General features: G+C 59.0%; 2 protein-coding genes across 2 annotated transcripts; one reads left to right on the forward strand and one right to left on the reverse strand.

Moving 5' to 3' along the window:
* Positions 1 to 1,135: 1,135 nt before the first annotated feature.
* Positions 1,136 to 11,963, forward strand: RASL10B (RAS like family 10 member B). Its single transcript, XM_075561417.1, has 4 exons — positions 1,136 to 1,323; positions 4,358 to 4,720; positions 9,112 to 9,236; positions 9,607 to 11,963. Exons 2-4 carry the CDS (start codon positions 4,505 to 4,507, stop codon positions 9,875 to 9,877), a joined length of 612 nt encoding a protein of 203 aa, XP_075417532.1. The 5' UTR covers positions 1,136 to 1,323; positions 4,358 to 4,504; the 3' UTR covers positions 9,878 to 11,963.
* Positions 11,964 to 13,015: 1,052 nt separating this feature from the next.
* On the reverse strand, positions 13,016 to 21,126 carry GAS2L2 (growth arrest specific 2 like 2). Its single transcript, XM_075559622.1, has 6 exons — positions 20,682 to 21,126; positions 18,515 to 18,756; positions 17,547 to 17,654; positions 16,604 to 16,700; positions 15,340 to 15,592; positions 13,016 to 14,973 (listed from the first exon to the last, which is right to left on the reverse strand). The coding sequence occupies exons 1-6, from the start codon at positions 21,124 to 21,126 to the stop codon at positions 13,422 to 13,424; spliced, it is 2,697 nt and encodes an 898-aa protein (XP_075415737.1). The 3' UTR covers positions 13,016 to 13,421.
* Between the last annotated feature and the right edge of the window lie 1,288 nt (positions 21,127 to 22,414).

Here is a 22,414-nt window from a genome sequence, read left to right on the forward strand (position 1 = left end):
TTCGATTTCGATTTCCATGCTTGCCTACAAGGAGCCCTGGTGGTGTAGTGGGTCACCGGTTAGACTGGAAACCTCACGGTTAGCAGTTCAAATCCACTAGATGAGGCTTTCCACTTCTGTAATGATTTACATTCTTGGAAGCCCACTGGGGCACTTTGGCTCTGACCGAGAGGGTCCGGAATGCCCTTGACAGCAAAGCTCTGCCCGCCCACCAGGTCCCCTGCCCTGCTGCCGCAAAGGGACTTCTTCCAACTCGGACACCGACTCAGTAACTGGTGGGTCAACTCCCTCTGCGCTCGCACACAGCGCCCGTTAGCGGGACTGCCTGCGCGTGGTCTCTGCACTGGACACACACCGTCCGCTGGCGCCACACCTTGCAGACGTGGAGTGGCTGCCCAACGGGAGGCGCATTCAGTAAGGCAACTTCCTCCGTGGCCCCGGGCCTCTAGAGGAAACATTCGGCTTGTTGGTGAGGATTGCACAAGAACACGCCGGGCGCTTGGTACCCACTCGATCCGGGTCAGCTAGCGACGATCAGATGACGTTGATGAGGACGGTCTAGGTCAGAAATAAATGGGTGGCCTTGCCTTCAACCCCACAGATGCCGGCTTCTCCCAGGCTGGGCCGGAGCGGGGCCAGCGGCTTGAGGGAGCGGCGGACGCGCTGGCTGGCGGAAGCCCAGCTTTGCGCCTGCCTCACTGCCGCAGTGAAGGATGGCAGCGACCACCCGTTCTCGGTGCTCCAGGGGGCGGAGGAGACACAGCCCAGATGCCACCTCCGGCGCGCCGAGCGGGGCACGTGGGTGCCCGCCCGGGAACCGACGGGCGGGCCTGGGGAGGGTCAGCAGGGAGACCTCGGGAGGGAACTCGGAGTGGGGGCAGCTGGGCACGTGAGGACAGGAGCCCGAGGGAAGCGGCGCAGCCCGGCCCGACCTCGCGCCCCTCCAGGTGAGCCCCGACGGAGCTCTGCGGGGCGAGTGGAGGGGAGGTGAAGGTCGAGGCCGGCTCGGACCAGCCTCCGCCCGGGGCTGCCCACCGGAACCTGGCGGGCTCAGGGACCCAGCGGAAGGCAGCCCGCACCCCCGCGCGCCCCCGCCCTCCTGCCGGCGCGAGCGGGCGGCGCGCACCGGAGGGAGCGCCGGCTCAGGCTAGTGCCCCTGGGCGCCCGACCGCCCCGCGCCGCCCCGCCCGCCGCGCCTGGGCAGCCAGGGGCGCGCCCACCTCTCCCCCCGGGCCGGGGAGCCGGGGGCAGCGCCGGAGCCCGGGGGGAGCGCGGCCCCGCCGGCCGGCCGGCCAGGGCGAGGGGCAGCTAGGACGGCCCCCGGTAAGCGGGGAGCAGGGGGCAGTGGCGGGGGGCGGCCGGGGCGAGGGGCGGCGGGGGCGCGGGGCGGCCACGTGAGCGCTGGAGCGGGGGCTGGGGGTGCCTGCGAGGGCTTGGAGGCGGAGAGCGGGCTGGGCGCGTGCATCCCCCCTCCCCCACCCCAAACTCCTACCAATCAGGTCCTGGGGAGTCCAGCATCCTCCGACGCCCCCACGCAAACGCGCTGAGGACAAGCGGCGGGCCGGCTGGTGACCCGAGCCCAGGGGCCCGCGGAGCTACGGCCCTCAGCCCGCGGCAGGGACCCGGGAGTCCAGGCCGAGCGGAGGGGACCAGAGCCAGGCTTGGGCCCCTGGGAAGTGCCCGGGTCCGTTGCCGGGCGCCGTCTGCAGACTCACTGCAGCGCACAGGCCTTGGGGAGGGAGCTCAGGGGGCTGGGCCCAGCTTCTCTGGACAGTCCCCCTCCCACCGCCACCCCACGAGAGAGTTAGATTCTTAATAAAGGCTTACACCGCCAGGACCCCTGCCCAGGAAGCAGGAGGGGCCCAGGAAGAAGGGTCACCTCTGAGCCCTGGATAGAGACAGCTTAGGCCTCGTTAGTGCCAGGAAGCTGGCCCCAGCCCAGGAACCTCTGCACCCCATCCCCTCGCCAGTGCTGTGCCCGCCTTCCTTTTCTGTGCTGCTCCCCAGATAGGGCTAGTTTTTGGCCAGGGAGCTTGGCGTCCAGGAGGATTTGCAGATGGACATATCAGCCCTAGAAGCCTTTCAGTTGCCACACACAGTGAGAAAGAGGCCAGGACGCTTCGAGGCCCCCTTGCCCTCTTACTGCTCCTCCCAGCCTGCCCCTCCTCACCTGCTGGTGCTCCTTATGTAATGAGCCCAGCAAAAGCTTGCCAGTGTGTGAGCACAGGCCAAGGGTGCCTTGGGGTCAGGGGCTGTGAAGAAATGGAGAGAGAGGGAAGGAGACACTGGGACTTCTCAGGATTTGCTAACCTGTATCAGGCAAGCACCTGTTGGGGAGAGAACACAGCATGGGGCTGGAAGCAGGTCAGGGCTGACAATTCACCTGGCTATGTGTTCTTCACCTTCCTACTGCTCTGAGGAGAAGTACATAAAGTGGGGAGGAGAAACACACACACACACACACACACACACACCACCCCCACCCCCACCCCACCCAGCCAGGAGTGCTGCTGGCTGCCTAGCCCTGGGAAGCTAGGAAGCCCCCTGAGATCGGGAAACCCGAGATGAGGGAAGGCCAAGCAGGCTAACAATACCGGTTTTGGTGTCCTACTCCCAGCCCCCTTGGAAGACTGAGTCGACCAGCCCTTGGGGGTTCCAAGGCAGGGATCTTGATGGATCTTCCCCTCTCAGGGGCCGCTGGTGGGCTTGCACCGCGGACCTTTTGACCAGTAGTCAAATGCTTAACCACGGTGCTTCCAGGGCACTGCCACGGAGTCAATGCCCCAGTCGGGTAGAACGGCCCCTGTGAGTTTTCACGGGATAGAGAGCCAAAGCCCCGTTTTTTTTTCTCTCAAGGAGAATGTGGACTTTGCTGTTAGCACCCCAGTGAGTCCCTATGCCCTCGGGGCACCTATTCTGTGCCAGGCAGCAGGCTTTACCTCCCCAGCACCCCTGATCCGTGTGGAGTGCCTTGCTCTAGGTGAGTTGAAGAGCCTGGTGATTCTGGCTCCAAACTCTACCTTTTTTTTTTTTTGACCAAAACATTTTATTGTGAATTATGGCAAGGTTTTACATTTAAAAGCATTCATACACATTCTGATTCACCTCAACCATTGCGGTCTTCTCCGTGTACAATTGCTTTTCTCACTTCCTCGCTGTGTTTCCTGTTTCCATTTCTCCTTTTTACCTTAGCCCTCTCCACTTGGTCCTTGGCTAAACTCCACCTTTTGTGAGTATTGTTCACGCTGTGTGTGCAGGTGCCCAGAGGATTGGGCCCCAAGCCAGGACAGACATAGGTCAGGCTCATTCAGCTGACACCTGAACAGAGCAAGCCTCAGCGTGGTTGGGTGACTTGCCCATTGGTCCCCGGGTTAGAAACATCTGAGTTGAGATTTACACCCAAGCTCTAGGGTCACTGGAATGAACATTAACTTTTTAGCTAATGAGTTCACGTCCAGGTCGCTCCCATTTCCCCCAGTAGCCCTATCCTGAGCACCTGCTATGAGCCAGTCCTGCTGTGAGCCAGATAGGCAGACACAGCCCTTGGCCCAAAGGCATTCACCAGCTAACAGGGCTAAACTTTAAAGCAGTGTGACCTGGTAGAAAGGAGTAGCTGCCACCCCGGCTGTGTGACTTCAGGCACATTTCTTACTCCCTCTCCGTCGGGGAGCAATGATTCCGTTCCCTTGGGGACGTGGTGTTGACGAAGGATGATGTGGGCATGGTAACGTAGAGTAAGTGCTCAGCACATGTTGTGTTTCAGAGCCTAAGGCCGCCTAAATCCATCACTTCTCAACTTGAGGGCGGTTGGAAATGTGGGGGAGCCTTTCTTGGGATTATGGCGACTGGCGGTTGCCTCTGGCAGTTGCTTCCTGAAGTGTCAGATGTCCTGTCGTGGGTGAATGGTCCTGTATAATCAAGAGTCCCTGCCCCACAAAATGCCAGCACTGTCCCCAGGGAGGCACTGGTCTAGTCTCAGCCCTTCTGGGCAATGAAGATGGTGGCTTGAGGAGTCTGAGGTCTCGCCTCAGACTAGAAAATAGTCTGGGGAAATGGGGCTTCACCCCCAAGCCCAGGGCTCCACCTCCTCTGCCTCCAGCTGACTATGGATGAAGAGGCAGAGGAGTCAGATTGGATCGGAAGTCAGGCTATAATGCACATCAAGGAATGTTGACCCCACGGCAGGCTAGGTAGGCTGTGGTGTAAAGAGGTTTGGGACCGATTTGGAGAGAGAGGGGCTCTGGGACCCGAGTGCCCTTCTGATAAAGCAACCGCCTCAGTCAGTCCCAGAGGCGGGGAAGTGTAGCCTCCATGGAGGAGGAATTCAGCCCACCAAGCCCACCTCTTGTCCCCACAGTGCAGGCGCGGGTCGCAGAGGGCCCGGAGCAAACAGGAGCGGCAATGGTTGGTCTTGACGGTGGCTGAGCCCCCAGCCGCTGGAATATGCAGCCCGGGGAGGCCCCAGGCAGCTGCGAGGACGCAGCGGCGGAGCGGGGCGGGAGGCATGGTCTCCACCTACAGGGTGGCCGTGCTGGGGGCGCGAGGCGTGGGCAAGAGTGCCATCGTGCGCCAGTTCCTGTACAACGAGTTCAGCGAGGTCTGCGTGCCCACCACCACCCGCCGCCTCTACCTGCCTGCTGTCGTCATGAACGGCCACGTGCACGACCTCCAGATCCTCGACTTCCCGCCCATCAGCGCCTTCCCTGTCAACACACTGCAGGTAGGCCAGGCTGGGGGGGTGCCGAGACAGACAGCCCCTGGGCCATGCCCAGAATCCCATTCGTTCTGCAACAGATAACTGGTGAACGCTTAGCATGCGCTCAGCCCTGTGTTGGGCACTGGGTGAGGTTGTAGGGTGGGACAGATGCGGGACTTGCTCTCAAGGAAGCCACAGGCCATTACGTAGCCGGAGCGGTGCCATGGCTGGTGGAGAGGCCCTTCCTGAGCAGGCATCTAATCCACCCAGCCCTGTTGGGGAGGGGGTGCCAATGAAGATACCTTGAAGGAGGCGACACTCCAGGTGAAGAACGGAGCAGGGAGGTGCTGGCTGGCTGCTACCCTGGGCTGTGCCGTGCAAAGCCTCCATGATGCTCACTCGCACCACATTCCAAGGGCAGGGCCTGAGGGAGATGTGTTCTCCGGGTCTCGGAGGTATCAGCTGGGGCTGGGCCCCTCTTCCTGTCTCTGCCTCTGGCTTGAGTGGAGCTGCGATGCTGATGCTGCACTGGGTGCCCGGCAGCCTCACTCTAAGCCACATATTTGCTCACAGAAGGAGGGCTGGGACCAGAGTGTGAAGAATGTTGGGGGTGAGGTGGGGGTGAGGGCTGTGCAGGTGGTGGGGCAACGCTGGGTCAGCTGTAACTGGGCAAATGCCGCCCTCACTTGGGCTGAGCCAGGGCCGGGGAGGTGCTCGGCACCCCCTCAGTAGCCCGGGCAGCCGGGCCCAGCCCCTAGATGAAAGCCTGATTCAAGTGTGTAGACCTGGAAAGCAGAGAGTGAGTCCAGCAGGGATGGCCAGGGTCTTCTGGCCTGCTCCTGGGAGCCTGCTCCAAGCTCCCCCCACTGAGCTGCACTATTTCACGTTTCCTCCTATCTTTATGCAATTGTGTTTTGACCTTTTGTGACCTTGGTTGCAGCTTCCCCCGGCTCCCCGCCCTCCAGTGTCACAGTACTCTTCTCATTTCTTCCCAGGGCCGCCATTTCCACGTGTCCTTCTTTTCGGCCCTGTTGTGTCTTCTGAGTTTTGTTGGGGGGAAATGCTGCCCACTGGACTCATGTGGTTGATTGTGCTGAGGAGTTGTTCCTCACTGGTGTTCTTATTCACGCTCTAGTTGGGCTCAAAGGTGATCCCCAGGTGTAGGGTTAGTTCAGGCTTGAAGGCCCACACCCTAGGTGTCCCACCAGTAAGGCTGATTCGTTTTTTTTAATGTCGTGGAGTTTCTTCCCCTCCCACTCTGTTCAGGGCTCTCGATTGGGATCCAGTCAGGGCAGACTTTCATGAGTGCGGGGCACCATCTAGTTCTTTTGGCCTCAGAGTCGCAGAAGCTCTGGTCTGCAGGATCCATTCATTCTTTGGACCAATTGTTCCCTGTGATCTTTGCTTTCCCTCCCTCTTCTCTGCTCTGGGTAGTTGCATCTTAGAGTCTATTCACTTTGAAATGGAATTTGAAACAAGGTGAGACACAATATAAAACTCCAAAGAATGTAAAAGAGCCCTGCTCTCTGTAGCCACCTTGATGGGTTTCTCCATTATATCCCCAGGTATCTCCATGCAAATTTTTAAAAAGGCACTCTTACTACCTCTGCTGGCACTAATACATACGCATGCAGGCACCCACACTGTTCTGCCGTCTTGCATCTTGCTCTTCACATATAACATCACTTGAGCTATTTCCATGTGATGGTCCTGGTTCATTGCTCACAGCACATCATCTTCGGTTGAGAAGCTGGGTGTCCCACGGAGTGCCCTCTTGTTTTGCTGTGTCTAACAGTGTCTCCATGAGTATCTTGTACCTGAGCCGCGCTGTACAGAGCAGGATCCATGAGCCTCTGAGGGACAGATTCCTGCAGGCAGAGGCACTGCTGGGTCAAAGGGTCAGTGGAGTCAGGTGGGGTTGGGAGCTCCCCTAGAGGTGCATGTTGTGCTTTCTCCAGAGACCGCTTCCCTGAAGCCTCACCAGCAGGGTGTGCTGTCAGCCGCTGTCAGATGCCATTCTGTGTCCTCAGTTTAGTTGGGAAGTGTATCTCCTAGGATGAGTGAAGGCTGGCATCTTTCTGTCTGTTGAAGGGCCTTTGCGTTTCTCTTTCTGAGAACTAATAGTGTCCTTTGCTCACTTTGTCTATCAGATCATGGGCTTTCTTGGTTGGGCTCCAGGATGGCCAAGCCTTCTTCCCCCAGGAACTCAGAAAAGGGTCTCTGAGCAGAGAAATGCTGCACAGGGACTCTGGAAGCCCCAGAGACCAAATCTCAATGCCAGGGATCCGGAGGACACTCTTCCCCAATGCCAGATGAGATCCCCTGAGGGGGTGGGGGCCTGTGGTGTTTCCCAAGTCTGAACCTCAGTGGTTCCTTCTCCAGCTCCCTTGCCCCCTAAGAGAGCGGGGAGCTGAGGTTAGGGGGCATTTACAGTCTTCTGAATATACAGCATCTTCAGCCAAGTTCTAAGTGAGACCCAGGTGACCGAGCCTCCCTCGGCCCCGACTTCCCTACACCCCTGGCACTTCCTCTATCCCTCTGTCTCCACACAGCCCTGTGATCATCACTTACCATTAGAACCCTGTGCAGAGCAAGCTAGAAGGGAACCAGAGCTCTCGTGGTCCCCTCCCTTGAATTAAGGGGTGAAGGGACAGTCCAACCAATTAGGAGCTCCCAGAGAGGAGTGGGCAGGAAGCTGTTTTGAGGACCCCCTCAAGGAGGCAGCATGTTGGGAGAGGTGGGGTTGTCACCTCCATAGGCTGGCAGCTGCTCCCTGGCAGTAAGTTTGCAGAAGCTGGTGCCCCCCTGAGTCTGGTGCCCCAGCACTCCCACTTCCCACTTCCCAGATGGGGAAGAAGCCCCAGGCCCAGGCAGACCTGTCTTCTGTGGGAGCCCAACCCAGGAATGGTCTCCTATGGTCTTGGATTTGTCCTCTGCACCCTCCCCCTGCACCAAAATTAAAAGCTCAGCACAGAGAAAAGACGCCACATCATCTCCCTGGGGAAACCCAAGGCAGCATCCTCTAAGCCTTTGAGCTGGGCAAGGCTTTTCTGGAGGCGGACTGCTCCCCCCTCCCCCTACACCACCACAAAGGTCTTCCCCTTTGTTTCCTCTGGAGGTGGAGAACCAGCTGTAGTCCTCCTTCGGACCTGACCTCCCCCACCCCCAACCCCCGCCCCAGCTCACCTCAGAGAGCGGGTGGGAGACAGCCGGCACTCCCAGCTTTTTGCTTGGGCTCTCAAGGGAGAAGACTTTGGGGGCGGTAGTGAGGCTTCTGCCTCCCCAAATGCAGGGACGCCCTGGTTTTCACATTGGCTGCCTGAAAGGGCTCCTGCAATTGCATCTACCGGCAGGTTAATTAGCTAATTAGTCTCCTAAGGAACTTCCTCGTTAGCGCAATCAGCCTTTCCAGGGCCTGTTCGGCTTGAAAGGAGGCCTGGTGGTGCAGCCATGGAGCTAACTGGAAGGCCAGCAGTTGGGATCCACCAGCTGCTCTGCGGGAGATGAACGGGGCCAGCGGCTTGCAGCTCGGAAAGCCACAGGGGCAGTTCCCCCCAGCCCAGTGGTAGGGTCACAAGGCATTGAAATTGACCAACTTGCAACAGGTTTACTTGGTTATCATTCATCTTGACTTCAGGCCCTCACGGAAAAGTTGCCACCATGTTCAGGAACTTCCATCCCTTAGTGCCACCTTGGGGTCTGAGCTACGTCAGCCGGACTCACTCCCCAGGCCCTGTCCTCCTCATGCCCAGCAAACAACTAAGGTTTACATTCTAAGGGCTGGAAGTAGGAGCTGCATTGGTCCCTGTCTGAACAACTGGGTTCAGTACCATGGACAGCTCACCGCCCGCTAGTGGGCTGGCCCAGAGATTCCATTCCACCAGAGCAAGGGGGTCCTGAACGGACAGCCTGGGACATTGGCAATGGAAGCAGCTCTAAGCAAGGTATGGTCAGAGGGCTCTTGAAACACAGAAGATGAAAGGACGGGTGAGACATTCAGGATACTTCTCAGAGGAGAGGAAAGGAGCTCAGAGGTACTCGGGGTCCGCAGTTCAAACCCCCCAGTTGCTCTGGGGAAAAGATGGAGCGGTCTGCCCTAGGGTCAGAATAGACGGGATGGCAGGGGGTTTCTTAGAAGAAGTGGTATTCGAGCTGAGCCTTGGAAAGCAGAGAGGATTTTAGCAGATCAATATCTAGTTCAGGGCCCGGCGCTTAGAGAAGCATTTAATGCATGCATGTATTGTCAAACACAAGACAGGACATGACCGAGGATTGGCCCGGCTGGCCTCGTGGCTGGGTGGCGTGTGGAAGATGGGGGTTGCAGTAGGGAGGAATGTGCTGCCACTCGGTGGCTGGGGGTGTCTGGGTTTGAGGGGAGCCCGCTGGCTGTGCTGACCCTGGCGCTGGTGTTGTAGGAGTGGGCAGATGCCTGCTGCAGGGGCCTCCGGAGCGTCCACGCCTACATACTGGTCTACGACATCTGCTGCTTTGACAGCTTTGAGTACGTCAAGACCATCCGCCAGCAGATCCTGGAGACGAGGTGAGGGCCCGTGGCTAGCCCTGTGGACCAGCTCTGTGGATATTCTGACGCTGACTAGCCCCCAGGAAAGGGGAACAGTGGGAGGATTGGGTTGGGTTATACGTGCTTTTCGTTCACACACACATGCAGCATTTTGTTAACTGACCACAGGGAGGCTCTTGAGGTCCCTTAAGAGCAAGATCACGGGACCCTATGGCTTTAGGCCAGTTAACATTCAGAGTTCGGTGTTCCTATCTGTTGAATGGGGACACTTGCTGGATCCATTTGGGAATATAGTGTACCTCAGGGGCTTAGCACCCGGCAGGTGGCCCTTCTTGGGTTGTGGGGAGGGGGAATGTGGGAGCGCTGAGATCCTCATCCCACCGCGCAGGGTGATCGGCACCTCGGAGACGCCCATCATCATCGTGGGCAACAAGCGGGACCTGCAGCGCGGACGCGTGATCCCGCGCTGGAACGTGTCGCACCTGGTGCGCAAGACGTGGAAGTGCGGCTACGTGGAGTGCTCTGCCAAGTACAACTGGCACATCCTGCTGCTCTTCAGCGAGCTGCTCAAGAGCGTCGGCTGCGCCCGCTGCAAGCACGTGCACGCCGCCCTGCGCTTCCAGGGCGCGCTGCGCCGTAACCGCTGCGCCATCATGTGACGCCCTGCCCACTAGGGCGCCCACGCCCCGCCCCCAGCGAAGGGCCAAGCTGTGGGCAGTGGGGTGGGGTCGCTTCCCCACGGGACTGCGAGGCAGGAGCGGGAGAGGGCAGATGAGAACTCTGATGGTCCCAGTCTGCACCGCCCTCGCAGCCACGCACCTCCCTGGGAGAGGCAGAGAGTGAGAGGGAGCACCCCCATAACTACCCTCTCCGCTCCCCCATTTGTCTTCCTGGCAGTCAGTGCATGACCCGGCCCTACCCCTAGGGGCGCCACAACCCCTTGGGACCGGGGTGAGCATGAGAACTGGAGGGTGGGGGTTGGGAAGGTGCTGCCAGGCCAGGCCCCCACGTCTTCTCCAGAGAGTGTCTGCCTCTTCCATGTCTTTCTCTCCTGTGTCTGTCTCTCTGTCTGTCTGCCCGCCTACCCCCACGTCTTGGCCCTTAGCTGTCTCGTCGACCCTCCAGTCCACCTCAGCCTCCCCAGCTCCGCTCACAGGGCTCTTATTTCGTCCATCCCCCAGTCACGGATCCTGGCAGCTTCACTGGGAGGCCAGGCCATCTGACCTTACCTTCAGCACCACCAGTACAGGACAGAGAGATGCAGGTGGCCCCAGGACCACAATCAACAAGGGGTCGGAGGGTTGAGGTCCCACATCAGTCAGGGGGAGAAGGCTGAGCTCTCCCCCATCCTGGGAGACCTCCCCACCCAGCAGCCCCCAGAGATACAACAACCTACCTTCCAGCCTTAACTTGATGGTCCGTCCCTGCCGGGTGCCCCCCACCTCCTCCTCCCTGCCCCCAAAGCCAGATCTCGCCCTGGGTTCACACTTTATTTTCCTGACAGTGTGGAAGGGTAGCCTCTGAAAGAACAGGCAGCTTCTCGTCGATGCCATGCTCTGGCCCTCCACCCGCTCCTGCTTTGGGTGGTGTGCCAGGGTGAGCTTTGTCAGTGAGGTTTCGGTCTCCCTCTCCAGCCCAATCTGGCTGCCTCAAGTGTCAAGGGACCCTGGTCATCTCCAGGGAAGCAGAGCCGGGGAAAGACTTAGGGAGACCCCCTCCCTGTGCTTTGGGGGAGCTACGTCCCCCCATGGACTAGGGCCCTCAGGCCCCTACCCTATCTGGGATCTGACAACCCCTCTTGCCTCAACCCCAGTTGGCCCTTTCCCCTGCCTCACTCCACCCCATTTTTGCCGGCTGCCTGGCCGGGTTTCTACCTCTCGTCACCGGAGCTGATCACTGTCAGTTTTGTACAGATTTAGAAATAATCATGATGGCGCCACTAGGAATGGCCTGAGAGAGATTCGGTGCCCTGTCCCCTGTGCCCCGGCCACAGGATGGCCTCAAGGCTGAGCCCTCAGCCCTGGTCTTGGGGGAGGACAGTAGAGTCCCTTGTTGGAGGGGCAGATAGAACTGCTCATGGCCCCGGGAACCAGGTAGCCTGGAGTGGTGATGGAGCAGAATCTGGGGAGGGGACCGTGTGTGTGTGTGGGGGGGGTGGATCACTGAGATCAGTGTGGGAAGGAATCACTTCTCTCTCCTGCTCCCCCAGCTGACCCCACCCCCACTCCCAGGAGTCACGCAGCCCTTGAGCTTCCAGGTCCTAGTCCCTGCTGTGCTGCATGGCTGCGGGCAAGCGGCCTGCCCTCTGAGCCTCCTTCTGAAACAGAGGAGACGGCTCCCCTTCCCCACACCTCGAGGTGCTTGGGAGGGTAAAGAAGAGGGCCTGCCCCATTTTACCCCCTGTGCCCTGTCCCCTGGTCTGCCTGGGGCCCAAGGGCAGGATGGCAGCTTCTGGCCTGCCCGGTCACCTCCAGCTTGGAGGTACTTGAGGGGGGTGGAAGACCCAGGCCTCTGGCTGCCCCTGTGGATGCCATTGGAATGTATTGCCTGACTGACCCCACGTGTTCCCCCCCCCTCCGCTTCACCCAGGTCTTTGGTTTCAGATCTTGCACCCCCCATCAGAGTCTCTGTCCTCCCCTGCCCCCAGGGTTTCCCACCACAGGGTCTGGAAGTGTGTGTGATGCCCAATGCGCTGTTTTTGGGAGTCAGATTAAAAATCAGGGAGTGTTTTCCCTTGTTTCTGTACTGAGGTCTGGGCTCTGTTTCTGATGGTGGGAGGGAAGGGCGTCCCTCTGGGACCTGTGGAAGGAGGGGTGGGATATGGGGGGGGGGTCTTGGTCACCAGCAAGTCTGGAACTCAGGACATGGCTCCACCCATTAGACCCACTGGAGCCAGACTTAGCTTCTCCCTGGGGAACCTTTACACCGGGATCTCTCCCCTTTCTGTCCACAGCTGAACCCCTGAGTCTCCTGCACCTCACTCCCGGGAAGTAAACGTGCTTGGAAGGCTCTCACTCACCCCTTTCTGGGCTGCTGAGTGGGCCTCAGACCCAGAGCTAAGCTGGCCTGCAGTGCCCCACTGGTCCCTGTCCAAGTGCTGATGCTGCAGTCCTCCACAGGAAAGATGGGCTGTCTCTCAGGGTGGGCTAAGCGATTGGATGGAGCTGCTCCACACCTCCAGCTGCCCCGCCCCTTCCCCTCCAGCGAGCCAACCTTGCCCACACTGCCACACCCTACAGTAGTATTCCCCAAAGTGGACAACACATTCCCCGGGGATGGGGGTAGGGGTGACTCTGGAATGGGCCAACTGAACAAACTCATTGCCACCAAGTCCATGCAGACTCCCAGCGAGCCTGCAGGACGGAGTAGAACTGCCCCTGTGTGCTTCCCAGAGTGCAACTCTTTAAAGAAGGGCTGAACAGGAACAACTGCCGGTTTTGAACTGCTGACCTTGCGGTTAGCAGCCCAGTGGGTACCCACTATGCCACTAGGGCTCCTGAAAGGATGCGGGGAGGGAGGGTGGGCAGGCAAAAGCAGATACCTACACTTTATCCTGGATAACATAACGGACCATACTACAAACGTTTTTTCATTGCCAGAGGGGATCTTTCTTCCTGAAAAGAGGGTGGGCAGAAGGTCAAATAAGTTTGGGAACCTGTGCCCTAGAGCAGAGGTCCTCAACCTGTGGGTTGCGACCCCTTTGGGGATCAAACGACCCTTTCACAGGGGTCACCCAATTCATAACAGTAACAAAATGAGAGTGATGAAGTAGCAATGAAAATAATTCTGTGGTTGGGGGTCCCCACCGCATGATAAACTGTATGAAAGGGTCACAGCATGAGGAAGGTTGAGAACCACTGCTCTAGAGTCAAGGGCTAAAGAAGACCCAGGTGTTTAATAAGGGACAGGAGTCATGGACACTGGGTTGGGTATAGCCAGAGACTCGGGGGTTTGGGGAGTTGCCACAGGGGAGGGAGTAAGACAAGACAAAGGGGGTCCCCCACTGTGTCTAGCCTGAGTAGAGTTGGTTGGAATGGCGGCTGGGGCAGAGGGGAGCTTCCTTTCCTTGGCTCAGTCTATATCTTCTGACTCCTCCTAGCCAAAGCGCCCTACAGAGATGAGAAACCGCCCGCTGAGGCTCCGGTGGCTATGCGGGCTTCCCTGTCCTCCACACCCACAGCTCAGGGCTGAGAAAACTCCTCCTTAGAGCCAGGTCTCCTCCTCATGGGCACATGGCGTCTGGTCAAGCTCCTGAGGCCTCAGGCCCTCCGGAGCTGGCGGACTGCTCTCCAGTGCAGTGGCTGGCTCCTTTGTCTCCCGTCCCTTCTCCTCTGCTCCCTCTAATGCCCCATCCACTGGAGGGGCCTCCCCTCCTTTGCTGCCCAGTGCTGCCCTGGACAGCCTGCACCTGGTAGACACCCTGATGGGCCCTAGGCGCAGGTAGGTCAGTGGTTTGGGGATGCGAGAAGGCTGCTTCTCAGGCCTGTGGTCCTTCCGGGGCCGGATTCTGGGCCTCAGCTTCAGCTTGTAGATGGATGGGACTCGCTGGGGCTTCCGGAGTGTCCTCTTGGCTTTGCTTGGGCATCCTTGGGCTTGGTCAGCGTTGGGGTCCGAGGGCAAAGGCGTGGGCACCTCTGAGCTGGCAGATACAGGAGAAGCTGTGCAGCCCTGCCCCCCTTGAGGCGGTCCCTTCCTCAGCCTGGTGGCCTTGTCACTGCGGGCCTCATTAGTCCTTGACCCACCCTCTCTCAGGCCGAGCTTCCCTTCCCGGCCCCCTGGCCCCGGAATAACAGCCTGGTGACGGGGCCCGGTAGGGGATCTGACCCAGGCTCCCAGGTGTACTTTAAGAAGGGGTGGGGGGCCCTGAGCCAGCTCTTGAATGACTTTCTCATAAGGACCACCAGGCTCTGGCCAGCGGCCACCCAGGCTGGGGACGTAGACTCCACTGCGAGGGATGGCCCTGGACCCTGTTCCCTGAAGACCGGTAGCCACTGTCTCTAACAGCTTCATGTCGGCCAAAATCTCCTCTTCAAGGCTATGGTAGACAGCTTGCTCTGTGTTCCTGTCAAGGGGCGGAGGTATGTACCCTGTGTCCTGCTCCTGGGGACCCAGTCCCGGGGGTTGTCTGGCCTCTGCTATTTCCTGGATGTCCAGCTTCTGGCCCCTCTGCCCCCTCTTTGCAGAGCAGCCTCCCTGTCTAGACTCAGTCACGCGTCTGTCTCCAACCACGACCCTTAGTAGGCTGGGATCTCTTTCCACCTCCATCCTGGGAGCTGCTGTCCCTGGGAAGCTGCTTCCTGGAGTCAGGGGCCGGGCTGGAGGCAGCTGGTTGGGGATCTTGGTGGCTTCTTTAACGGGGGATGGAGAATGCAAGATTCCTGGCTCCCCGAGCTGGAGGGAAGCATCCTCCCTCCCCTGAGGCAGCTGCTTGATGCCCAGGGTCTTGGCTGGACTAGAGGAACACGGCAGGGGTGATGGTTCTCTTACTGGTGTCCCCTTGGTGGTCACATCGGGGACTCGGAGTCTCTGGGGCATAGGGGCCCTGCCACGAGCTCCCCAGCTGTTGCTCTCCGCCTGGACCCAAGAGACAGGAGTCCTTCCTCTGAGGAGCTCAGAGGGCTGTCTGTCCTCCCTCTTCCCTTCAGACGTGCACTGTGGGGCTTGGCCCCTCTGGGCAGAGGAGGATCGGGGCCTGTATATGCTGTCCTCCTCTGGCAACTGCCTCCGAGAGGGGGTGAGCGACCTCTCCTGGCACCTGAAAGCGAGAATCATAGATAGACCAACAGGGTCGCTGAGTCCACTCCCCTGCCTCTGAGAAGAGATGGTCTTTCCCAGCTAGAACACCAAAGGGGCCACCCCAGACGACCTCTCTTGAGGACTCACCGTGCCATCCTCCTCTGGGTCCCAGCCTCCCCATCTGTGGACTGGGGTGGGGGATGTTTGGAGTACCTAGGTGATCCCAAGGGGGCTGGGGACCTTTGTGGTGTCAACACCAGAGGTCTGTTGCAGTGAGGGTGTAAGGCCCTGCTGTGAGTCCTGCTCCCCTTCATTGTGTGGGGAGCAGCCTGTAAGAATGTGGGCTCTGAAGGAGAAAGTGGCCCCATCTGGTCCCTCCCTGTACCTCAGGGGTGGTGCCATCTCCCTGAGGACCCCCAGCCCTGCTCCCTGTTCGCTGTGGGGCATCAGGGCGGAAGGAGTAGGGGGCCTCGACTTTCGGCCTGAAGAGGTGTATGTCCTCCAGTCCACCGCGGGCAGCGGGCTCTGGGAGCGGCTGATGGTCATCGTGGGCTGGGCCTGCGAGGGCACGTCCTGCACCTTCACTTCATGCTTCACCGGTGGGGCTGGGGGCTTCAGGAAGCTGCCGGGCTTGTGCGCTGCCAGCACAGGCCCCCAGAGAGAGGAGAGGGGGGAGGATGAAATATCCTGCTGATATGGCCCCCGCCCCTGTACCCCCACCACATGAAAGACAGTGGGACCTACAGTAGGTACACCAGAATTCCCCAAAGCTGTGGCTTAACCAAAACCAAAGTCACTGCCGTGAAGTCACTTCTAACTCACAGCAACCCTGTGGGTTTCCAAGACTGCACATGTGTGTAGAGGATCAGACAGCCTCTTCTTGCTCCTGTAGAGGAGCTGGTGGCTTCAAACTGCTGGTCTTGTGCTTGGCAAGGGACCCCAAGGAGACCTGGTGGCAGAGCAGATGGGCTGCTAACCACGAAGTGGGCAGTTTCAACTCACCAGCCACTGCACGGGAGAAGGATGAGGCTGTTTCTCCCATCAACCCACAGCTCTACTCTGCCTTCACGGGTCACGAGTCACAAATTGACTCCAAAGCAGCAAATTTGGTTTGTTGGGGTTGTTTAGGAGACATCGTTTGGGCTGAGGGCTTGCTTTGAAGCCGAGTCTGTGGTGTGGATCGTCGTTTAGATGGCAAGCTTCCTTGCAGTGGCAAGAGTGCTGGTGAGGGTGACACAGAACTAGGGACCCCTCCGAGCCGGAGGCCACGGAATGCGTGTGCTTGGTGCCACCTTGTGTCTGTAATCGGCACTGCCGCCTGCCTAGGGCTCAGGAGAAAGGAGCCCAGGTGGTGTTGTGGTTATGTGTTGGGCTGCGAGCTGCATGGTCCACAGTTCGAAACCACCACCAGCCCCACGGGAGAAAGATTGGGCTTTCTATTCCCATAAACACAGCCTGGGACACCCCCCCCCAGGGAGTTGCTATACGTCAGTCATGACTCACTCTACCTCCCTGTCTTTCTTTCCCCTCTTCACCTGTCTGGAAGAATCTACGGTTAAGGGCCACCACTGCCCTACCCAAGAGCGGCTTTCTCCTCTCCCCTGCTTCCTCCCCCACCCCCGTCACCCATTCCAACCATGGAGACTCACAGAGGGAGGTGCACCGGCAGGGGTCATGTTTGTCCAGGTAGTGGCCGAGCGTGTCCCAGCCACCACCCACACGCACCATCACGTGGTTCCGGAGGATCTAGAGGAGGCCAGGATGAGGCTGAGGACAGGTGCCCACCCCAGCTGAGTGACCCTCTCCCTTTGACCTGCCCACTGCTCCCTTGTACACAGGTAGGGCCTGGAAGGCCCATGTTTTGCAGCCTCTGTTCCTCTGTATCTGCATTGGGTAACACCTGTTGTCAGGGCTAGCGGAGAGGCTGGCAAACAGGAAGTTGCCCTAGGGCTGTGCAAGGCATCAAGGTGTCACCGGATCCCAGAGTGTCGCCTCTGTCTTGTAAAGGGGTGTGCACCCAGGCAAGCTGTATCAGCCATGAGCCTAATTCCTCTCGCTTTGCCCATAATGTGGGTGAAAGAACACAGCACATCCTAGCCACTGCCCTCTGGGGGAGATCACCTAGTAACTCCAGGTTCGGTGACACTCTGATTCCCTGCTCTTACCTGCTTGGGTGAGGAACCAGGAAGCTGGCTCTGCGCCAGGTGTGGTCTGTGTCCACACCCCTGGGTACAGACCAGCCCCCTGCGGGTATTGGGTGGGGTAGTAGGGGGCACATTGCAAACCAGTACTCTGCCTTCGCAGAGGCACTGTGGGGCAGACTACGGGGTCTGTGTGGCTGGGGCTGTGTGCTGAACACAAATTTGGGGCTCTGAGCAGCCTGTGGGCAGGGTGGAGGGGATGGGAAAATGAAAGTGCATGCCTCCATACCCCTCCTCTGCAGGGAGACCCCTCTGTTAGGCTAAGGGAGACTGACAGAGCTGTGCTTCTGGCTGCCCCATTTGAAAGATGAAGTAGGCTTATCTCCTGGAATTTCTCATCAAAAAGGGAGGCCCAGGACTGTAGATGCCACCACCTGCGTCTGGGACTCACCCGGATGAAGATGAGGGTGTTAGAGTCTCCCACACGGTACTTCCCCTCGGACACCTTGACCATGGAGAATTGAACTGGACATGTGCAGTGGCTGAGGAGCTTCTGCACCTGCCGACAGGGAGAAGGTGGCAGTGGGCTCAGCCTCCCCCTGCCCAGACTCCTGGCCCCTTCTTCTATGGAGGGCTGCCCCCCACTTCCTCGGAGGCTGCACTGAAGGCAAGGCTGGAGGTGGACCTCACCCTCAGAATGAGGCAGTGGGGGGAGTGGCTAGGAGACTAGGTGGAGGTGATCAGACAGGCGTGGGCCGGCCTCCCCTGCAGCCCATGCCTCAGGCAGCTGAAGAAACCTCCCTGTGCCCGTCTTTCTTAGAGGTGCAGAGAGTTTTCATCACTGGACGAACTTCCGCTGAGGAAGGCTTGCCTCTGACCAGCCAGGTAGGTGTACACTCTGGCTGAACACTCACAGCAGCCCCTGACGGCTGGTGCTGGATCCTTTCCACTTTAGGAATGAATGACGGTTAGGGAAACAGGGAGGTGAAATCATCTGCCCAGAGCCACACAGCTGTAAATTAGCGGAGCCAAGCCCTGCACCCGAGCCATGCACCAGGCTCTGGTGAGGGTTATGGGCGAGCTGTGCCCGTGCTGGGCTTGCAATAAACACCCCATAAGCAACCCTGGTTGGGTCGTGGTTACCCGTTCGGCTGCCAAATTGCAAGGCCGGCGATTTGAAACCACCAGCCGGGCCTGAGAAACACAGGGGTGGTGCTCCCTGAGTCAGCACTGCTAAGCTTTGTTTGGTCGGCTTGGGGCGGCAAAGCCACCACTACGTGGCCTTGGGGTTGAAGCCCAGAGTGGAAGCGGGGCTTACTCAAAGCCACCCATCGGGAATTCGTGGCCGGGCACGAAGGGGGGCGCTCCCAGGGGCTGGGGTCCAGCCGGGCCTGGGGCGTGCCCCGGCCAGCCGCTCACCATCTGGTCCAGGTTGCGAAAGTGGCAGGCGCGCCGCAAGGGCGGCGCGGGCGAGGGTGGGTCCGGAGGGGGCAGCGCCAGCTCGCGCCGCAGCTCCGCGTCGATCTCCTCCTCCAGCTGCACCAGCGTGGGCGCCGCGACCCCGAAGCGCCAGGCGCGGCGGCCCAGCTCCAGCAGGCACAGCACCACGTTCTTCACGTTCTTGCGCAGCACTAAGTCCTCTGTCTCGAACATCAGCACCTCTGGGGGCGGAGAGGAGGTGGCCTGAGCTGCCGCCCCTCCTCCCTGGGGGAAGGAAACCTATTGTGGGATGCTAGCGGTCAAGGGCAAGCCCTGGGACTGAGGCCATGCGGAATGGGGGGAGGGGCACGAGGGCGGGTTGGTCTCAGGTCTTAGGGTCCAGCCAGTCTACAGGAGGGGTGGGGCAGCCTTGCCAAGACACTGGGTTCCATCCAGGTGGCCTATGGAACTGAAGGGGCTGGCAGAAGTGACACAGGTAAGTCAAAGACACCTGTAACTTGGCTAGGGGCTCCCGGTGAGAGAAGGGTTACCTCCATCTTGGACCCCTGCCCTCCCTCAGCTTGCCAGGATGGGTCAGGGACAAGAAACACTTTCTTATACCTCCCACCTTGACTGCTGCCCCCACTAGGGGTCAGGCATCTCATCCTCCAGCCCCAGGAGGACCAGAGCCTACCTGCCACCATCAGAGGCCTGGTCTCCCCCACTAGCTGTGTGCGCCAGCCTGTAGAATGGGGGCAGTCTTCATGGCATTGTGAGGAGCCGATGAGCTGGCTGATGCTGGCTAAGCACCCGCAAACAGAGCCTCCCCTATGGGGAGCACTTGAAGGAACGTTAGCGGTGACTAGCCTCGGACCGAGCCGTTTTTTAGACTAGCCAGCGGTAGGTTAAGTTGCTTTCCTAAGCCTGCTCCTCTGGACATCAGGCATGCATGGTGGAATCCTTGCCGGCCAGGTGGGACACCCAGGTTGAGTTCCTGGCCAAGGCACCTGTCTGCCAATGGAGGCCTACGTGTTGCTATGAAGCTGAAGAGGTTTCCACAGATGGAGTAGGAAGAAAGGCCTGATGATCTGCTTCCAGAAATCAGCCGATGAAAACCCTCTCATCCCATGGCCCAATCCACCACTGATTGTTGGGAAGGCACAGGGCCAGATAGCCTTTGGTCCCATTTTATTCAAGGTCCCGGTGGGTCAGGGGCCAACTCGATAGATAGCCACTAAAAACCAACAACAAATCTCACCTCTGATGCCCCACCACCACCTCCTCACATCTCGAAAGAAAACCCAAACTCACTGCCATCAAGTCGATGCTGACTCCTGGTGACGCCCTGTGGTTTTCCAAGACTGGGACTGTTTAGGGGAGTAGAAAGCCCAGTCTTTCTCCCATGGAGCAGCCGGTGGTTTCGAACTGCCGACCGGGTAGACTGTAGCCCAACCGTAACCACTACACCAACAGGGCTCCTCCCTGGCTTCTGTAGGTACCCCCTTCTGTGCCTTTGCCCTGCTGTCCCTAGAAGTCCTCTCCCCAAACTTCTTCAAGACTCTTGAGGTCCCCTGCCAGTTTTCAGCCTTTCTTCCCAGGGAGCTGTTTGCTCCTCTGGCTCCCAGCCATCCACCTTGAATTGAGTGTATACCAGTGGGCTGTCACTTACAGAACTGCACGTTTCTCTCGCTCCCTAGCCGGTGAGCACCCAGGGCACTGGCTCCCCTTCCGATGGGTCCTTCATGCCCAGCATGATGCTCAGTACAAAGAAAGTGCTGAATCCATGTATTTTTAAATGATTTGATCAACCAGCACATCTGTTTATTCAAGTGAGGAGCCCTGGTGGCAGAGTGGTTACACATTGGGCTGGTAGCTGCAGGGTCAGTAGTTCAAAGCCACCAGCAGCTCTGCAGGAGAAAGACAGGGCTGGCTACTCCTATAACGAGCTCCCGTCTGGGAGACCTACAGGGGCAGTTAGTTCTACCCTGTCCTACAGGGTTGCTATGCGTCAGAATCAACTCGAAGGCAGTAAAGTTTTAAAAAAAAAAATTTAGTAGTAAGGGCTTAGTATGAGATGGGGCAACTGAGGCATGAAAATTGATGAGCTGGCCCAAGGGGGATCCGGTTATCCCCACCAGTGACAGAAGGGAGAGTGGAGGGTGGTTACCTTGGATGCCCATCTCCTTGCGACACCACTGGATGAAGTTGGAGACATTGTCCCGTGCCTGGAAGGTGCCGGGCTGGGCGGCCCCATTGCAGGAAACTCCAGCCCGGGGCACAGGAATCCTTTGGGCTTGGGCAGGTGCCTCAGCCAGGAAGGCCAAGGCAGCCTTGGTGACAGTGTTGGCGTGCCGGCACAGCACCAGGCCCGTCTCCAGCATGGGCAGGAAGTTGGCCCTGTCTATGTCTAGGCCGTAGAGATCCCGCAGCCACTCGGCCAAGTCCTCCTTCATGGCCTCCAGGTAGTGCTCACTGGACTTAAAGGGCCGGATGCTGCGCACAGGGGGCTCAGGGGTCCCCGGCCTCCTCCTGAGTGCCCTGGGCTGGAATGTGGCTCCTCCATCAACCAGAGAAGAGGAGGACACCTCTTCCTGCCCACTGCTGGTCTCCATGCTGGCCACCTGCTGGGTCTTGACCCTGGCTGCTCCGGGCTCCTTGGGGCTCCCCTTCCACCCAGGACTTCAGGCTCTGTGACTTGCCTCCAGCTTCAGCCCCCTGGCCAGGCCCAGCCCCCAATGCCCCACATTCCTCAGGGCCTGTCCTGCTGCTCTCAGCCTTCAGACCCTGCAGCGACCTCACCCTCTGGAAGCCCAGTCCATGAGGAGTTCACCACCTCCCAGGCCAGTGGAGGATCCAGGTGAGGCACACCTCTCCCCCCAGGGCTGGACAGGCCAAGCAGGCCAGCCACCCCTGCTGGTGGAGAAGCCTGCTGGCTGTCTCTCCACTGCTTTCCGCCCCTCTCCTTGGAGACAGCAGCTGCTACAAACACTCCCTGCTAGCCCTCCCCCTGGCAGGGCAAGGACTGCCCTGCCCAACCCGCCCTGGAGTGGATGGACAGGGAGGAGAAATCCCCCTGTCCTCTCTTACCCGATGGATGGGGTGGGAGTTCCTGGGGAAGGGGGAGAAAGCGGGGGCTGGGGTTGGTGTGCCCTTTGGCGGACACAAGGAAGGAATGCTGCCCTAATTCCCGGGCGCACTTCAGATCCCACCTAGCCTCCCAAACCTTAGTTTCCTCCACTGGGGCTCTCAACGGTCCTTCCAGCAACCCTGTCCTTGCCTAAACTAAAATGAAACCCACTGCTGCCAGCCGGTCCAGGAGGCCGACTCATAGCAACTGCCCTACTGGGGATCCTCAGTCTGAGCTTACAATCCCATTTCGTGGGACCAGCTGCTCCACCCACCCTCATTCTAACCACGTGATGCTTCTAGAGTCAGCTGTCATGCACAATACCTAGCCCAGACCATACAGGGCCTTGTAGGTGACTAAAGACTTAGCGGTTCCCTCTGAGCTAAGTGAAAAGCGCATTGGAGCGTTCTGAACAGAGAAGGGCCAGGCCCTAGTCAGGTTTAAACAGGACTCCTCTGGCTGCTGTGTAGAAGGGCCACCAGGGGGTTGTTCGATTCGGGCAGTCATCCAGGCAAGAGCTGATGGTGACCAAGACCGGGGTGATGACACATTCTATATAACTCTCAAGGACTTAATAAAATTGGTCCAAAACATGGTTTCTCGACCTCAGCTTTATTGAAACTGGGGTTCAGATGAGTCTTAGTTGTGGGAACCGTGAGGGGCTGGCTCTGTCACTGTAGGATGTTTCGCAGCATCCCTGCCTCTACCCACTAGATGACCATCAACCTTAAGTCGTGGCAACCAAACATAAGCCCACCTGGCCAGACATCCCG

This window comes from Tenrec ecaudatus, chromosome 10 (assembly GCF_050624435.1).
Source record: "Tenrec ecaudatus isolate mTenEca1 chromosome 10, mTenEca1.hap1, whole genome shotgun sequence".
Taxonomy (NCBI): Eukaryota; Metazoa; Chordata; class Mammalia; order Afrosoricida; family Tenrecidae; genus Tenrec; species Tenrec ecaudatus.

What these genes read in the sequence shown, in the direction of transcription:
- RASL10B (XM_075561417.1), top strand. Translation starts at nt 4,505, where the DNA reads ATGGTCTCCACCTACAGGGTGGCCGTGCTGGGGGCGCGAGGCGTGGGC. An exon ending in TCCCTGTCAACACACTGCAG is followed by an intron (nt 4,721 to 9,111) that starts GTAGGCCAGGCT and finishes CTGGTGTTGTAG; the next exon opens with GAGTGGGCAGATGCCTGCTG. An exon ending in CAGCAGATCCTGGAGACGAG is followed by an intron (nt 9,237 to 9,606) that starts GTGAGGGCCCGT and finishes CCCACCGCGCAG; the next exon opens with GGTGATCGGCACCTCGGAGA.
- GAS2L2 (XM_075559622.1), bottom strand. Translation starts at nt 21,126, where the DNA reads ATGGAGACCAGCAGTGGGCAGGAAGAGGTGTCCTCCTCTTCTCTGGTT. An exon ending in CTGCCGGTGCACCTCCCTCT is followed by an intron (nt 15,593 to 16,603) that starts GTGAGTCTCCAT and finishes CTGTGCTGGCAG; the next exon opens with CGCACAAGCCCGGCAGCTTC. An exon ending in GAGATGGCACCACCCCTGAG is followed by an intron (nt 14,974 to 15,339) that starts GTACAGGGAGGG and finishes TCTCGCTTTCAG; the next exon opens with GTGCCAGGAGAGGTCGCTCA.